Source organism: Mizuhopecten yessoensis, unplaced genomic scaffold, assembly GCF_002113885.1.
Source record: "Mizuhopecten yessoensis strain PY_sf001 unplaced genomic scaffold, ASM211388v2 scaffold9331, whole genome shotgun sequence".
NCBI lineage: Eukaryota > Metazoa > Mollusca > Bivalvia > Pectinida > Pectinidae > Mizuhopecten > Mizuhopecten yessoensis.
Genome location: NW_018407994.1, coordinates 616155 through 634707, shown reverse-complemented (window position 1 = coordinate 634707; position 18553 = coordinate 616155). Strand labels below are relative to the sequence as shown.

Sequence of the window (18553 nt, the reverse complement as noted above, 5' to 3'; positions counted from 1 at the left end):
GATGATACTTTATTTTGTGCACAGGCAATAAATGCAAAACGGTATGGTATGGGCCATTTGTGTAATTATATGTTTCCCTGTAACATAGACGCGACAGTAACTGGTCAAGATTAAGAATGGTAGTCCTCCACCGTCTTCAAATAACCAAGCTGTTGATAGGGCGTTAAACTCCATACAAAAAAAATCAGTAAATTATACTAATATGCATTTGTTTCATTGGTAATATAATGATATTATTATTTGACAACAGAAAGATGCACAAAGTAACGGTATCGTCCGATTGATTTCTGTTTTCCTTGAGTTGTTAAATGATACTTATAAAATGGCATGTTATCTTCTGTTTGATCCAGGTTTGCCCATTTATTTATACCAAATATTACAAATAAAGATTTTAAAAACGGTGACTAAATAACATCAGACGAGTAAAGAGGTTTATGATTGATGTGTGTTGATTTAATTGGGAATTTTGGCACTTTTTTCAAGTAGTCTTACAGTATTACTAAATGTTGTTCAGTGTTAATTACTTCTTACCATTACTTATAATGAAAATAACTTCTTACTATAACTTATATTGATAATAACGTCTCACCATTACTTATAATAATAATAATGACTTTTTACCATTACCTAAAATGCTAATAAATTCTTTTCATTACCTATGGAGATAATAAATTCTTATCATTACCTATAATGATAATAACTTCTTACCATTACCTACAACGATAATAGCTTTTTACCATTACCAATAATGATAATAACTTCTTACTTTTACTTATAACGATAATAACTTTTTACTATTATTCATAATGATTACAACTTGTTATCATTACTTATAATGATAAAAAAATATATTATTATTTATAATTATAATAACTTCTTACCATTACTTATACTGTATTTTATTATTATTATTTATAATTATAATAACTTCTTACCATTACTTATACTGTATTTTATTTTGAATCCTTTCAAAGCGTTGACGGAGTCGGAGTAGAATCTGACTAGAATTACGCTGGCTGGTGTCGTTAAGGGTGATGAGGGGGTTTCTCCACACAGCTTGGCTAGTACAGAAGATTCTGCTCCGAGTCCAGCTCTGAATTCTAGGTAGTCCCAGCTACACATCGGATGGTGCTCCAGAGCGAAGTTCTCAAATGTGAATTCGATAAGCTGTTATCGAAGAAAGATTTTGATTAAATCAAAATCGAATCATCTAGTTTCTTGTCGTTTCCATGTCAACATTAATAACAATATCCAAATCTCAATCTACATACTGTTGTTGCATGATATCGTACATCGATGTGGAACACGTTACACAGAAAATGCGGCATTTAGTAGTACCGTCTTAGGTTTACAGAAATAGCCAATGGACGAATTTGTATAGTTAATTGCCTGAACTCTTTATCATAACAAAAACTGTTTCTTGATTTATCAATTCATCACAATTCATTTAGAATAAAAGGTCGTTTATGTTTAGAAAACTTGGATGATATAACGCGTTTGTTTTTACATGTTAAACTGTCAGTCCTTATTCAGTTCATTAAACTACAGCAAAGACTACTTTACCTTGTTTTTAACATGAACAGACCTTTTTACAATTTGCTCTCTAAGTAGATGGTAACAATCACATTCATTCCTATCCACTGCTGAAATATTTTTACATTACTCATCTATAGTACCTAAAACAAGTATTTGTTTCTTATAGTTGGGGTTACCTTGTGTTTAGTGTTAATTATGTGCAGAACACAGTCTTGGTTTATCTCGTAGTTATTTCCGGAACTGTAATGCGGTGACAAGATGTATCCTTCCGCACCACTGTAAACAAGTGCTGTGCCGTTACACATTTCCACCGTAGGAATGGCACTGGTGGAACTAACATACAGTGTCTGTATATTTGGGTCTATAGGTACAGGAGATGACGCTGATAATGATGACGATGACGATGATGATGGTGTAATGGTAGGCGGAGATGATGATGTCAATGCTGCTTTACTTTTCGATGTCAATAGTGTAGATATTAAAGTCGATGACGACGTAGTTGAAGGAGGAGTTACTTAAAATATGACGAAACAATTTGTACAATTATGTTTAAATAACAAAGCAGACACTAGTCATTGTATATATATCAAATCTTACATCTAAAAATCGTTAGGTACATATTTTTCAAAGATTAGGCTATGTTAACAAGAATATTGATTCGGTCAAAGACTGAACACTTTACTTTGACATGATATGTAAATATTAAATGTTACACGTTGTACTAACGAAGTCAAAAAGTTTTGGGTTTCTCAAATCCTTTCGTATAACTGTATACATATGGACTTTTTATATACCTGATTGTTGAATAAAAAGTTTTATTTGAAAGCCTTTCCAGTCAACCACATTATCGGAGGTGAAGTTAAGGTTGATTTCCTCTGCAGATGACTCCAAATTATCTGGAGTGTCAGCAGACACACCACAAATTGTAGCAAGTATTGACCCTGGGCCTTGACCGTCGATGACCTCTAACTTGTCCCAGAAGCAGGTAGGATGTTTTTCCACATTAAAGTCAATAAACGAAAACTTCAGAACCTAAAATGATATAAACGACAAATTTTTGTAGAACACTCGACAATGTTTTTTATTGGATGTAATACTTAAAACGGCAATATTTAACAATTGAAAAAATAAAAGGCCTTGCAATCATTACCCAATATTAAATTTCCATAATTATTACATTTGTCGGCAATTAAAAACAAAAACAACGGATGATAATGAATATTTGTTTCAGTGAAGCAGCGGTTTATTAAAACATTTAAATAAAAGAATATCACGTGCTACACTATATAAATTTTAAGAGTATATATTTTGCATGTACCCGTCACATTGGGATAGAACAGCATTTTTACCAATAAGTATATTAATAAATGATAATCTGCTATTTACATATAAAACTAGATAATTGAATTCAGTATATTATTGCTCATATCAACAACTTGGTAATTTGAAGGCAAACGGCAATGCATACATGGAAGTGGATTTAAAAGAATAAACAAACGAAAAAAGAAGCCAAAGCATTTTTTTATAATCAAAGTCCATATAAGCTGCTTATCCTTTTTGCTATAGCAGATGTTTTGCTAGGCTTTAACCAGTTACATTTCTGCTAGTGGTACTGCCCTTTAATTTGGTTACAGAACATATAGTTGAACTTCGTTATTATGCCAGAAAACAAATATTTATCCTTACGGATGTTTTAATTTTTTTTATATATTTTTAAATTGGTTTCAATATTATTTATAATTGTTAATTCGATCGCAATAAATGCCCACCAATTTATCTCGAAGTCTGACTGTATATAAACATCGACCTATCGCGATTCGGCTTTTAATAAACAACGACATATCGATATACAACGGTACATTAAACTCGTTTTATACCTTCTTTCCAGGATTGAGTATTTTTAGATGGCAATTTCTATTATTTCCGTAGTTTCGATTCTGAGCGTAACCAGGCGATATCACCAAAGCATCGTGCTCCGCCTGGTACCATGTGACGTCCTTGCACATTTCCACGACTGTTGGATGAGCCGGATCGGTGACGAGTAGGCCCATCAGTAAGGTTTGAACGCTCGGCTGAGAGGGACTGGGAAACGGTGGCGAAAATGCCGAAGTCGTGTTCGGTATCAATGTTGTCGTAGTCGCCTTTGGCGATGACATTGATGATGTTGTGTGTGACTTTATTGATGATAATTGCACTGTTGACATTGTCGTGGATGATTGTACTGAAATAATTAAGCTTGCATATAGGTTTTTACCAAAACTGCCACGTCTATCGCAACATGGGGCTGCAATATCGATCTAGTATTATACTAGTATATATGTATACATCAAGACTATTCAAAATTGTACATGGAAATTACATTTTTTTTTAAAGTTGCAAAATATCAGGGATACTAATAGAATGAGTTTAATTTAAAATGAATCATGAAGTTAGTTACCTTGCTGTTTTAATTCCTCAGATGTGACTAGAACTTTGAACCCAGGCTTCGCTACATACTCATCAGAATGGAACTCGAGACAGGCCTCCGCAGTTTTGAAGAATATATTGCTAGGAACAGAAGTGCCACAGTACCGCTTTACATCTCCTCCGCTTCCACACGTCCCATTGGACACCAAAATATAGTCCCAAATACATAAAAGATGGTATTCGATGTGGAACTCCGAAAATGATAATTTTAGTTCTGCCTGTAATGATGCAATTGAAAAGGCTATAAGAATTCAATGTGTGAACTCCACTTAAACGGAAATATTGATTGCTGTATAACAAGAAGGTAGAAACAGATGGGGCGGGTGGATCCGCATAAACTTCTGTACCAGCATTTAACTTCACGTAATACAATACCTCAAAGTACACCCATAAGTTAACATATTATGCATCCAAATCTCAATGTTATATTGATAGTTTAATCCACGGTCTGTGTATGTGTCTTTTATCTATAAGAACTAAATAATGTGTTTTCGTGACAGGTGTATGTTAGATACGTATATTTTGAATATTGCATTTAATATATTTTTAAATCTTATTAACCAAAAGATATTGTTACCTATTTTAAGTATAACTCACAAGTTTGAAAAACACAATTCAATGAATTATCAAATACTTAAACATCCTACATAAATTTATGTTGATAAAAAGATGAAGGAAAAACGCTTGCATATGTTGTTTCTTCTATTCAGTGATATGTTCCTATTAATAAATAACAAAACCGTAAAATAACATTGTACACAACAGACAATTTTAAATCTTTGGGATTAACAACGTCTTTTGCATAAATGCGCGTAATATACTGTGCTTCATTACAATAGCCAGAGTTTTTAAGGTATTTGACACAGTGGTATCATGATGTTTCATTTTAAATTAAAAATATTCAGAAACATGACTATTTTGTGTAAACTTTCTGAGATTCATTTTGAATCAGTATTACATAACTATAAAAAAAAGTGCGTTATTGGGCTAAAACTTGATACATCCCAGAAATGGTTGCCCTTGGTGTTTTGCCTTGTAGATACATTTTGTACGTATTACCTTTACTTGCCTATATTGCTATACATAGTTTCATATGACAGGTAACATTAGACTTTCTTTACTTTAGCACGTAGAATACATAGAGACTAAAAATGGTTTATGTTGTCAAAGGTAACATCCCTTCATTGAAGGACCTAGATTATACAAGGCGTCAAAATGACTGATTTCAACAAAGGTTCCATCCCTTCATTGAAGGACATAGATTATACAAGGCGTCAAAATAACCGATTTCAACAAAGGTTCCATCCCTTCATTGAAGGACATAGATTATACAAGGCGTCAAAATAACCGATTTCAACAAAGGTTTCATCCCTTCATTGAAGGACCGATATTATACAAGGCGTCAAAATGACTGTTTTCAACAAAGGTTCCATCCCTTCATTGAAGGACCGATATTATACAAGGCGTCAAAATGACTCATTGAAGGACCGATATTATACAAGGCGTCAAAATGACTGATTTCAACAAAGGTTCCATCCCTTCATTGAAGGACCGATATTATACAAGGCGTCAAAATGACTGATTTCAACAAAGGTTCCATCCCTTCATTGAAGGACCTAGATTATACAAGGCGTCAAAATGACTGATTTCAACAAAGGTTCCATCCCTTCATTGAAGGACCTAGATTATACAAGGCGTCAAAATAACTGATTTCAACAAAGGTTCCATCCCTTCATTGAAGGACCTAGATTATACAAGGCGTCAAAATGACTGTTTTCAACAAAGGTTCCATCCCTTCATTGAAGGACCTAGATTATACAAGGCTTCAAAAGGACTGATTTCAACTAAGGTTCCATCCCTTCATTGAAGGACCTAGATTCTACAAGGCGTCAAAATGACTGATTTCAACAAAGGTTCTATACCTTCATTGAAGGAACTAGATTATAAAAGGCGTCAAAATGACTGATTTCAACAAAGGTTCCATCCCTTCATTGAAGGATCTAGATTATACAAGGCGTCAAAATGACTGATTTCAACTAAGGTTCCATCCCTTCATTGAAGGACCTAGATTATACAAGGCGTCAAAAGGACTGATTTCAACAAAGGTTACATCCCTTCAGTGAAGGACCGATATTTTACAAGGCGTCAAAATGACTGATTTCACCAAAAGTTTCATTCCTTTATTGAAGGCCGTAGTATATAAGGAGGCAGGACTGCAAACTGATCAGTTCCAAAATCGGATCACTTTTTGCAAAAATACTGTTAAATCAATAAATGTGTCAACAGATCAGTTATAACAATTATTTAGCCTTAGAATAGAAAGCTATGTATCATTTTTGTCTACAGATGATATTTTTTTAGTGCAATTAGCATCAGAAAACGTAATTTTTAGAAAATGGCGCGTGCGACGGCTATGCATTCTGTTTTGCACTATATGAATTTAATTCACCCTATAGAAATACTTGTTTTCATATAAAGTTCAAAGGTCATCATCAAATGTTAATTATGCTGACAAAAATATTCATTTGAAGTGTAAGATACTTCAAAGGTCAAGCCTTGATCCGATTTGGGTCCTGACATTCGCAAAAACCGGAACCGCCGAATGGTGACATCAGGGCGTTCTATAAATATCTCACGTTAGCCCCGGGTGCTATTTCTTTTTTGGAAGAACACTCATCGATATTCTTTCTTTGATACAACCATAAATGAATATAATTCATCATCAACATTTTCAATGAATGAATCTAATAATGGTTTTGTGATTCGATTTGAGTACCGTCATCCTATATATAAGAGAATGGCTTATGTCATCTAAAGTTTGAGCCTTTGCTTATTCAAGGATGTGGCTGTTTAGAAATAAAACATCCATACACAGTTAGTTTACTTCTTTCTACTCATCCGTATTTTATCGCATGATGTTTGCACAGAATTATTTAAACTGTATTCGTATTTTGAATAGACGAAATTAGTTTTGCTAATCCCGTTCCTATTTCGACTATGCTTTTTGATTGAATGTGTCAGTTTTGATCAACATCCTGAAGTATGTATTGCGGTAGCGATAAGTTACGGCACGGTACGCTGAACCATAAAGCGTAGTATATTTTAAAAAGACGTTCCTTTCCGCTAGGTTTTTGATTGTTAATAAAATGTGTAAAAAATAAGCAGAGCATGGCTTTGTGGTAAGAAATATCATACCTAATGATCTTACTATGTCAACATATTTTTTCTGCGGATACAAACTTTCGGTACAATCACCGACCTGTTATTTTCTTAACTACCTCACATTACAGTAAATATATCACATATACAATACCGTTACTATGTCTAGACGACCCCAGGTCGACATAAGGTTTTGATTTATCTATTTATACCCCCCGGGACAATAAAGTCTTAAAATATGTTCCCTTTGATATATAATCGATTAAACGAAAGATAAAAAAAAAATCAAAATTTTATTGTAGGGTTTTATCAATTCATGTAACATTTTTTTAATCAACATTGCGCCTGTCCTTCTTTCCTTCATATTAAGCAACACAGTATTTCTACATTAAAAAACATAAAGACATCTTTTCAGTCCATTTAATACTAGTATTCTTTTTACGTGTTTATTTACAAAGGAATACGTTTAGTCACGCTGAAAATTGTTTTTACCTTGAATAAGTAAAGTATAAGTCAGTAAATGACAGTAAAAAAAGAAATAAGATTATGTCGTATCGGGTATGAAAAGCATTATAAAGCTATATCTTTAGTGAATATCAACTACAGAATACACTGTACCCAGACCTGCCCTACTCTGTGTTGGTATTACGGCTAATAGTGAGTATAACACTCGCTGCAATGTTTTCAAACGTATTTAACTGAGACATCATCCTTTTTACGTGTTGTCCAGATTCTCTGGACAGATGCGCCTTTTTGACTGAGAATTTTCCCAGAGGGTTCTATAGGAGAGGGTTTCACAGTGGAGCGCTTCACAGAAAAGAAAGATATTTTAGATTCAACATGGAAATGTTAATTATTTATTTACATGGTGTTCTTAAAATCATTGGAGGCGTGCCTATTTAATCGACTTTGACAGGAGCCGTCCTTACGGTTGGCACGTGCGGTTCAGGGAACCCTGTCTCAGAACTGGGTTTAATGGGAGGGGGGATTTACATATTTAGAAAGCCATTAATGTGTTAACGACACATTCAGTGTCAAATTATGTTTTTTTTTAATAATCTTATATGACAGTAACGTACAATTCATTTGTCTGTTCATGGTTAAATGGGATGTAAATATGTAAAATATGATGGCTGTTTATTTCACACAACAACTGTCTGGATATTCTTAAAAATATTTAACACACCTCATTTTACCACCTCATAACTTACATTTCTTTTACGTAAAATGAAATATCGGTCATAAATCTGTTATATACTATAGCCTAGGGATAGTTATAGTGTCTGTGTATTCAGTTTTCTCGACATTTCTATAATTACACCCATGATTTAAGTAAGCGACACACGTTGCAGCCATTTATAAAGGAATAAAGATATCCTTGAACATTTAAGAAATAATTTTTCTGACATTCCTTTGTGAAAAAGGATAAAAAAATATTTTTGTGAAAAAAATAGACATGGATTCCATTAAACAGACAGCCTGACTTCCGTGATGTGTTGTCATTGGAGTATTTGTAAAAAGACCGTTTCCTTAACTATCGCTTTCAAGGATCAGATTACATGGTACCTGTTTGTGAACGCCTACACAATTTGACAAATATAATTCTGTTTGACAGGCTAAATTTAACATAGTATTACACGATAAACACTTAACAACAAAATTAACCACAAATAATCACTATATTACGAAGTAGAGAAGCCCCCAAAATTGATCAGGTCGATAGTCCAGTCGTTAGACGCCGGGCTCGTGACCGAAGGGTTGCGGGTTCGAGTCGTGACACGGCACTGTGTTGTATATTTGAGCAAGCTACTTTACTCCGCTTGTTTAAGTCTACTCAGCTGCAATTGAGTATGTGGTTGGGCAGAGCTAGAATTATAGCATGCTAGCTGTGAGTAATAAATTGTGAACCGCTTTGAGACGACCTATGAACTAGGTTGTGATAAAGCGTTATATAAGAACTTTTTATTATTTTTATAATTTTTATTATCATTAATATTATACCGAAACACAACGTACATTGCAATATGTGTCATGAGTTAAGGGGACAAACAAACCACGTCTAATGTGTTTCAAAGTGTATGTATACAATATCCAGCACACACGCAAGAATACACACATAGGGAGGTATTAGCCATGTGGCATATGACTAGTAGTTAGCGCCTGATAATGCAGCTTCTGCGAATTTCACAAAATGTATTGATTGATGAACTTGTATTTGCTTATTGTTTTGATTGTATCAATTGAATATTTATGTACTGTAAAGCGCTTTAAATCGAGTGGCTTAGTTTAGCTATATCAAATGTTGTATATTATTATTTTATTATTATGTTAAAAATGCAATGACAGAGGGGAAATTTGGTTATAAAATCCTGTTACATATATGCAACAAATTTTAAAGTTTAGCTACAACATATGCTCTGTAAAATATATCTAAACTAGTATTTCATGTAAAACGAACCGGATTTTATTACATCTACAACAATAAGAATGATTTTCTCTTACGTCATTTGAAAAAATACATGATGATATTAAATCTTTTCAAAGCAAAATTATTATGAGAAGTGCTTTTTACACAACCAATAAAATGTTCTATGCGACGTTCCGACTAGTACGATATGTACACTGTCACCTTCATCAGACAAATGACCAGTGAAGCGTATGCACTCAAAGGTGTAAAATGTGTACGAGCTGTCCATAAAAATCGATGTCGATTTCGGCTACGCTGGAAACGTATGTACAATAGTTGTTATAAATGTACCGAAATGACTTCATTCAGCTACGCTTTGTTAACACTTGGTCATAGATGTGCCAGAGTATTTGAGCCCCCTCGTCTCGATTTAGAACTGGCCCACTGCGGCGTATCCAGATGGCTTCCTTTATCTGCCGCTTAAACAGATTGCTCCCTCTGTCCGAAACTTTCGAGTTATCCCAGTCAATCACATGATTTTTCTGTGTGGCATGATCTGTGATTGCCGATTTATTTATCTGGGACTCCGACTGTTTTCTTTCTGATCCGGTGAATTTCCTACATTCTTGGGTTTCTGGGTCTTTCCTGTGTTCACCAAGGCTGACCCAAAATCGCCTTCCAGTCTCTCCGATATTTGACGCGTCGCAGTTTCTGCATCCGATTGTATATGTATGTACTGTAAAGCGCTTTTAATCGAGTGGCTTATTTTAGCTAGATAGGGCGCTATATCAAATGTTGTATATTTTTATTTTAACAGTATGTTAAAATTGCAATGAAAGAGGGGGATTTTGGTTATAAAATCCCGTTATATATATGCAACAAATTTAAAAGTTTGGATGCAACATATGCACTGTAAAGTATATCTAAACTAGTATGTAAAACGAGCCGGATTTCTTACATCTACAACGTAACGTGAAACTTCGGGGATTATAGTCTTCATCACCTTACCTTTTTACTTGGCTGATCGGATTGGCCAATATGTAGACACGTTTGGATAATACAAAAAGGATGATTTTCTCTTACGTTATTTGAACTAATACATGATGAGATTAAATCTTTTCAAAGCGACTCTCAGTATTGTTCTTGCCTAAAATAAGTGGCTACCTCCCGCAGATTTCTCATTAACTGCTCAATCATAGGGCTGACTTGAAATGTAAATATTTCAAACCCCTGTTAAATGTTCAACTCGATTTTTCCCCTATGTCGGCAGTCTAACCTGTGTCTGTTGTTGAAGAACCTGTTCACAGTTCACCTGTTTGAAGGCGAGCAATAGAACACAAAAATATAACAAAGAAACGGGGACAACTCGGAAAACACTAGCAAAATATCTATAGGAGATTTACCTCGAAATTCGCATTCATCACTCTTGCGATTCCATATCATATGCATAAAGTAGATTTGCATTCATACCGGCCTGGATGTTTTAATCCGTTGAATTCCTATTTCAAAACCGATCAGACGGTTTTATTATTACAAACAGCATCCACTGTATGACTTTTCGATTAACAAAAGCCTATCAAATGAAGATGACAGCCATGTGAGCGTTGAGCTACATTCAGTTGGAATTCACATGGCCTATATGTGCCAAATGAAAGCAGCTTAATGCGTCGATAAAGGCCACTTCAAATGTGACCCTTGTTAAGGCTAAGCCTGCTCTTTAAATGTATTACTTACGCTATTAAAAATGAAGTTGAATACAGTGTACGGTTTACATACGTTTGACGTAGTTGTAATGTTCCATCTGCAGTGAACGTTTAGTTCGTAGTTGCCGTGATCGTATCCGGGGGATTGAATATCGACTGTACTGCCCTTCTCTACGAAAACCTGGTGTTCACAGCACAGAGCGCGGGAAACTGTCAGTACAGCAATCACACCTATAACGGAAAAAAATGATAATACCAATAATTATATGTAACAATCAATCAGAAAGTTTGAAACAAATGTGTTTGCATTCTCCTTAAGTGTGACGTTATAAAGGCAATAGTTAATTGAGTATGCAAGGCGATTGTGTTCAGAAGTACTCTGTTTAAAATTCGTTCATTTTCTTACTTTAAAACGTGCCAATAATCAGTTAAATATTATTTAGTTTCGCGTTGTAAAACTTCTTTTATTTTACTCGTGTGGCAAAATCACAAAAAATAAATATATTTAGTATTAAACCGAAAACCATTAGAGAGCACCTATGTATTGGGACTAATAATACAGTTTAACACGCAATGATAAATTTAAGAAAATTATATATTTTTACACTAACCAATTGTGACGTTATAATGGTACAGCATATGGATGGTTTTAAGACTTTTCACATTATGCTTTATAACTAGGTGGTTGATTACAAAATGACGTCGATTTTAGAAATACGTCTGTACAGACAAGGAAGCATCTCACGCGAGGATACGGCCTTTAACACCTTTGACCATGGCGTTATTGTTGTACAAAATGATTTCCTGTCGAAATGTCGTGGAGTAAACACCAAAATGCATCACTTTGGCATAAGCGATTTATGTGAATTTAACTTTCCTACGAAATATATTTGTTTGTTATTGTTTGACGGACAAATTTACAACAACACAAGGTTTCCCAAAAAAGGCAGTTTGATGAAGACTGTGGACAAGTTCTATAGCCGCTAATATGATGTCATAGGGAAATATGTGATTTGTTTGAATGACATGAAAGTGATTTTTTACCATGTTGTGTCTTGAGGTTCTGTTGTCACTACCCGAGTCTCCAGTATAAGGACGTGACATTACTTGGATGAAGCTTACCAATCCGGAACACCTGGTCTTATTGTTTATATTAGTATCGGTTTTAAGTCGGAATTATGGTTTTGTTGATACTTTGGTAATCTCTTATTGTTAACATTAACAATATGCAATTTTTTTTAATTTTTTTTTTTTATATTTTTTATGAAGAATATGAAAATCAAACGTCAGATTAATGTGGGAAAAAGATCAGATAATCATTGTGATAGTGAGTATCGACGTTTGTTATCGTCAACACTTCAGCATATGTTTCAACAAAATCCCATTAATACCGACATTGTGTTTAACTTTTCTTTAGCAAGAAAAAATACTGGACACAAAATATTTACGACATTACACCAAATAATTCATAAACCGACAAATAATATATAATACACCAGCTTGATAAATGTATATACACAGAATTAACCATATAATTCACAAGAAACAACATATTAAGCCAGCAATTAAACCATATATTTTGTTCTGCTGCCAATACAATCTTCATATTCCAAGCATAATTTAATTATCAGAAAAATGCAATAAAAAGCAATTTAGTTCTTACAGTTTGCCATCATTATTGTTCAATCAAAAGTGCTCTACTTCTACAGATTTACATAAAGCATGGTACTAAATCGTGACCAATGGTGATTTGTGGGAAGATATTACAACGAGTAGGCTTCGTTCACTTTCGGAATTAACATTGTTGTGTCACATACGCTGTAAGATGTGACATAAGCTATAATTAAGTTTAGACATGCATAGGAATTAACGACATGGGTTTACAACACGGCCAAACACGGTCTATAATTATAGGTCTTACACAGTATGGCGACAGTCTAAGTAATGGTACCGATAACCGTGATAATATCTGGGCTAAGGCAGGGTTTCATAGGGATCATATTGTATGTTTTGATACCCAATATGTACTTGATGACACCAACCCCACCTACTCAGAAGAAAGAAGTTTGGCTATTTAGGTCATTTTTTTTTTTTATCTATAAACACTGAAGTAAGCATTTATCCAGATACACGAAGAAACAAATAAGTAAACAAAATAAGTAAGTCTCAGAAAACAGTCGTGTTTGGTATTTCCCCTAATGCAGAAGAAATGAGCATGTCTCTGAATATAGCAAAAGTGAGCGTGTCTCTGAATATAGTAAAAGTTAGCATTTCTGTGAATAAAGAAAAAGTTAGCATGTCTTTAAATAAAGGGATAGTGAGCATATCTCTTAACATAAAGCAACAGTGAGCATTTATTTTAATATAGTATTGTGAGCATATATCTTGATATAGCAAACGTGAGCATGACTCTGATTATAGCACCAGTGAGTATGTATCTGAATAAATCCGTAGTGAGCATGTCTTGGAATATATCAATTGTGAGAATTTCTCAAAAATATTCGAAGTGATTATTTTACCGGTTGTAGCAATTTTAGGAATGGAGAGCATGCCTCAGAATGTAGCAATATTTTTTTTTAAGTATTATCATGGTGATTTTGAATAATGAGTAATAAAAAACAATGTTACAAAATGTCACCAAAATAGACATTCCTTCACCGAAGAATGAAGTATGGGTGGATATTGTGTAACTTAACACAATGAACATGATATAACGAGTGACGACCGGCGTGCTATAATCTAGGTAGGAATTTCCCTTTGTCAGGAGTAATGTGATTATCTACTAAACTGCGGTGCATTATTACGTAGCGCGACCTGTTGAATGTGTCATGGTCAACGTGGTTGACCTCAGGATCTACGTGTGGTTATCTTGACCATACGGTTGTTTATATTTACGTGAATCTTTACTTTATAATCAAGCTCAATGACCATAAAGCTCTGTCCCCCCGTTTCGTTGTAATATTCGGATTGGATGTTTGTTAACGCGATTCATGTGATAACATAAACGCCAGACTATGTCGTATGTACTTTAAGTGGAGAGACTGATAATATCTCGATGCTTTGTGTAAAATATGCTCTACATCAATGCCATGTTGATAATGATATTTTTTTCCTTAGAATTTCTTGTACACGATGGTTATCATTAAGATACATTCCGAAGTTTCAAATAACCCTTTTCTCATTTACTCATTTATTGTAAAGTGAAATAGAAAGATTTCACGCATCGACTACATACCAACCGCATCACAGCGTCAATAAGAAAATACAGAAACTGAGAAGAAAATTCTTACGACACATTAGAATGATGCCTAGAGAAGAAGTAAAACCAGAGGAAAGAAGGCCTTCATGGTCAGTATAAAAATCAGATTTCCGACCTGGTGCCATTCGTGTGGAATTAAATTGATTTTATAAATGGCAGCTTTATCGGTTAAATATTGTACATGACTTTGTACAATATCTCCAAATTCACCAAATCATTGAACAACAGTTGCCATGATATCTCTCATTGAAATTATTGAAAACGTATCCATTATTCGTAACAAATTTCATCTCTGAGAAACTACTCTGCATTTTATGGAAAGTCAGTTTAGCGAAGAAATGCACTTTTAAACTGACAGGATTTTATGTGTGTATCCTACTATCCTAGATTTCTACACAGATAAAAAGATAAAAAAAAAAATACAACATAAATTAGCGTGCCTTTCCGGGTCACATATACTGTAAACCTGGCAAATTAAAACGAAATGTGTGTAGTCTATTTCAGCGCTGTAATGTGTGGTGCTTTTAGTGGAATAATCGGTAAACACTTGTCAATTCAAATTTCGCGTGTTCCTTAGATGTTTATGTTCATTTATTGCTGTCTATTATCTGAATTAGGCATACAAAAAACGTACAAAATATAGCTGTCTTAGAAAATGACCTAACCAGACGAGAACAGGATCTACAAGTAACACAATACATAGCACGCAGGTAATACACTTGTTCAAAGTTGCATGGCCTGATATAAAACTTCATTACGAATGCTAGCTTTACACAATTAATACTATTATAAAGTAATAAAAATTGAAATAAACATATCCAAGCGTCTACAAACTTCGTCAAAACAATTTCTAAATGTTTAATAAGAATAGACATATTTTACTGCATCAATCCTCACGGACAAAACTGCTAACGCGTGAACATATAAAATATATAGTACAATGACAATATATATAACATGGTTTCAATTCACAAGGACATCACAAGGACAAAATTTGAGCTCATCTTTGAAGGACAACAAGGGAACAACGAAACAAAGGACAGGACATTAAGACATGGGGGTCTCAAAATAAAGGACAACAAGAACTGAGGGGCATTAAAACAGCTGATAACAGGAAGTTAGGGGACATCTAAATGAAATTTAACAGGAAATGAGGGGACATCAAAACAAAGGACAACTAGACTGAAGGGACATCGAAACAATTAATAACCGGAACTGTGGGGGCATCAAAAAGGACAACAAGAACTTAAAAAAACAGAACGACAAAGGGCAACATGAAATGTGGAGGCATCAAAACAAAGGACAACATGAAGTGAGGGGTATCAAAACAAATGACAACAGGAAATGAAGTGTTATAAAAACAAAGGACAACATGAAATGTGGAGGCATCAAAACAAAGGACAACATGAAATGAGGGGCATCAAAACAAATGACAACAGGAAATGAGGGGCATCAAAACAAATGACAACAGGAAATGAAGTGTTATAAAACAAAGGACAACAGGAAATGAGGGGCATTAAAACGAAGGATAACAATAACTGAGATGACATTAAAACAGATGAGAAAAGGAACTGAGGTTACATCAAAACAAAGCATAACAAGAATCAAGGGAAACCAAAACAAAGGATAAGTCATCACGAGCTCAAACCCGACATCAGGTGAACGCATTCCCTGTATCACGTGTGGCATGTATAATGATTTCCTCTGGTAGAAGTCAACAAAGAATGTATATCACCATTTACCTAAGAAACATGGTCAATGGGTTTAGTAGACACTGCATTAGTTTGAAATATGGTCATGTTGATAATTGTAAGCTTTAAACTTATAGTGAAGCCCCATTTCCTTTAATATAAGCTTATATTGAAGCTCGTAGTCCGTTTAAATCAACTTACATAGAAGATTCTGGTCCGTTTCATACATTTACGCTTGTAGTAGCAAAACATCCGAGTTAAAAAACTTAAGGTAAAACGGTACCTCTAGAATAGTCTGGCTAACAATAATTTCCTTTCACAAAGTGTTCTGCTATTCCGACATTTTGATACTAAAGTAACAATTTCTTGATATTAATTTTGGAAAGTTGTCTGATTAGTATTTGGGAGGTCCCTAGTACTACGCCTTGAATTCCGTACCGACGTGACCCTGGCTGTTGCGGGGACGCTTAACCCCAAACAAACAAACAAACAAAACCCTTGAATTTCTGTTCATCCTTTTGTCCATTTCGTTTATTTTTTTATATATCATTTTGCGACACATGTTATAACTATGTAATGACACTGTGATATCTTAAGTTTTTACTGTATGGAACCAGAAAATTGTGATATTTTAATGTTCCAAGGCACGTAACGTGTTGAGATGTGATATATAATTTTGCACTTTCTGAAATTTAAGGGAACCAAAGCCAAACGACCCTTTACATGACGTAACTAAATTTTCAAAAATTAAATGAAAGGTATTGGACAGGTCCCGTCTTCGACTCTTGATATTTCTGTTTTCTTTTCGTCTAGGTTTTTGTTTGTTTTGCATTACTCAAATTCTGTGTAATTTTAAAAAATGCATCTCAAGATTTGTTGTATAGGGAATGGATCTGTAGAAATAACTTCAACAAGCATTTACAATACTGCCAATGGTGGTACTGTATCCAAAGCTGATGGTACATGTTAACATTTCTGTATTGGTGAACAGGACGTGTCTATCCAATCGGGAACCGTCGACACTTTCCGTAAACGAGAACTCTCGTTTACGGAAAGTGCCAACGGTTCCCGATTGGTGTCTATCCAGACCACTTGAGTAGCGAATAGACCGTGACATATACAGTCTACCAGCAGGGGAGGATAACAGCCTATTGGGTGTTACTGTATAATCCTTTTATTGAGGACTTCTTTCTAGTCTCACCAAAAGGATGTAGTCTTTAGGTAATGCAATATGAGGTCGTGTATTTCAGATATAATACCAAACGTTGTATAGCATTACTGCAGATTTGTTTTCATTGTTAGGAGGGGGACGTCCAGAAATGATATCGCCATTTTACGCTATAGTATAGTAATTGTTGTGCGGTTAAAAAAAATCTTCAGAAATTGTAATGAATATTTACCGAAGGGAAGTAATAAGGAAAGGTTTTGCAGAAAACAAAATATGTATACAATGAGTGTATTTCGTATGCCATAAAAGTAAAACCACACACATTCACTCATGTGCTGCGTCGCTCCTAGATACATTTTTCCGCATACGTCAGATGTATGTGGTATTATATTTATGCATTGTTCCATTTGAGATTTGTTGTAATCATCTTACCTCAATTGTCACAAAAAAATACATCAACCCAAATAATGTCCTTCATTTTGTGGGACAAATATCAAGACGATAAGTGTCACGAAGGAAAAAATCAGGGCTCCTTTAGAAGAGTAGAGTCGTTCATTTTATGCTTTCTGAATTTGGTTTGAAACTTCGCTGGTAAAACACACACATGAAAACATGTCAAACACTCTGTTCTGTTTATATAATGAAATAGGTGCCTGAACGATAAAGTTTAATCTGTTTGTATTATTCTTATAGAAAGGATCTCAGCGGTTCAGTAGCTATGTCCGTCACGGAGGCCTGTTGAATAAAGGTCATTGGAGTGTATAAGGTGTTGAAATGTTCCACTGACCGACAACGAGCTTATGTACCCCTTAAGGAGTTTATGTGTAAGCATGTTTATAGATGGAATTTAACCAAGGTAACAAAAATAGCGTTTCATTTTTAAACGACACATATTCATAGACATTATAGTTAACAAATAGGTATGCTACAACCTTAATGTAGCTTAGTTAAACATATGATACACACAGTCACACTACGTCCTTTATACAGTATAGCTGCACAAGATATATGCATTCATCCTAAGAACTGGTGAGTTAAACACAATAAATATACAACATAGTTATAAAAAATATACTCTACATTTTTATTACAGCCTTATTAATAATAGTGTATACATTACATTCATACCATAGCATAGTTTAACAAGATTTATACTACATGTAC

At 34.4% G+C, this 18553-nt stretch overlaps 1 protein-coding gene across 1 annotated transcript in view; it reads right to left on the bottom strand.

Moving 5' to 3' along the window:
* LOC110457823 (cubilin-like) overlaps positions 1-18553 on the bottom strand; it is a gene marked incomplete at its 3' end in the record, with an annotated part of 33473 nt that overhangs the window by 6097 nt on the left and 8823 nt on the right. The window contains exons 3-8 of the mRNA XM_021509249.1: positions 11345-11502; positions 3974-4220; positions 3414-3757; positions 2331-2568; positions 1713-2050; positions 936-1167 (exon numbers count right to left, since the gene is read on the bottom strand). Coding sequence (XP_021364924.1) covers positions 936-1167; positions 1713-2050; positions 2331-2568; positions 3414-3757; positions 3974-4220; positions 11345-11502 — 1557 coding nt within the window. The remainder of the gene's footprint in view (positions 1-935; positions 1168-1712; positions 2051-2330; positions 2569-3413; positions 3758-3973; positions 4221-11344; positions 11503-18553) is intronic.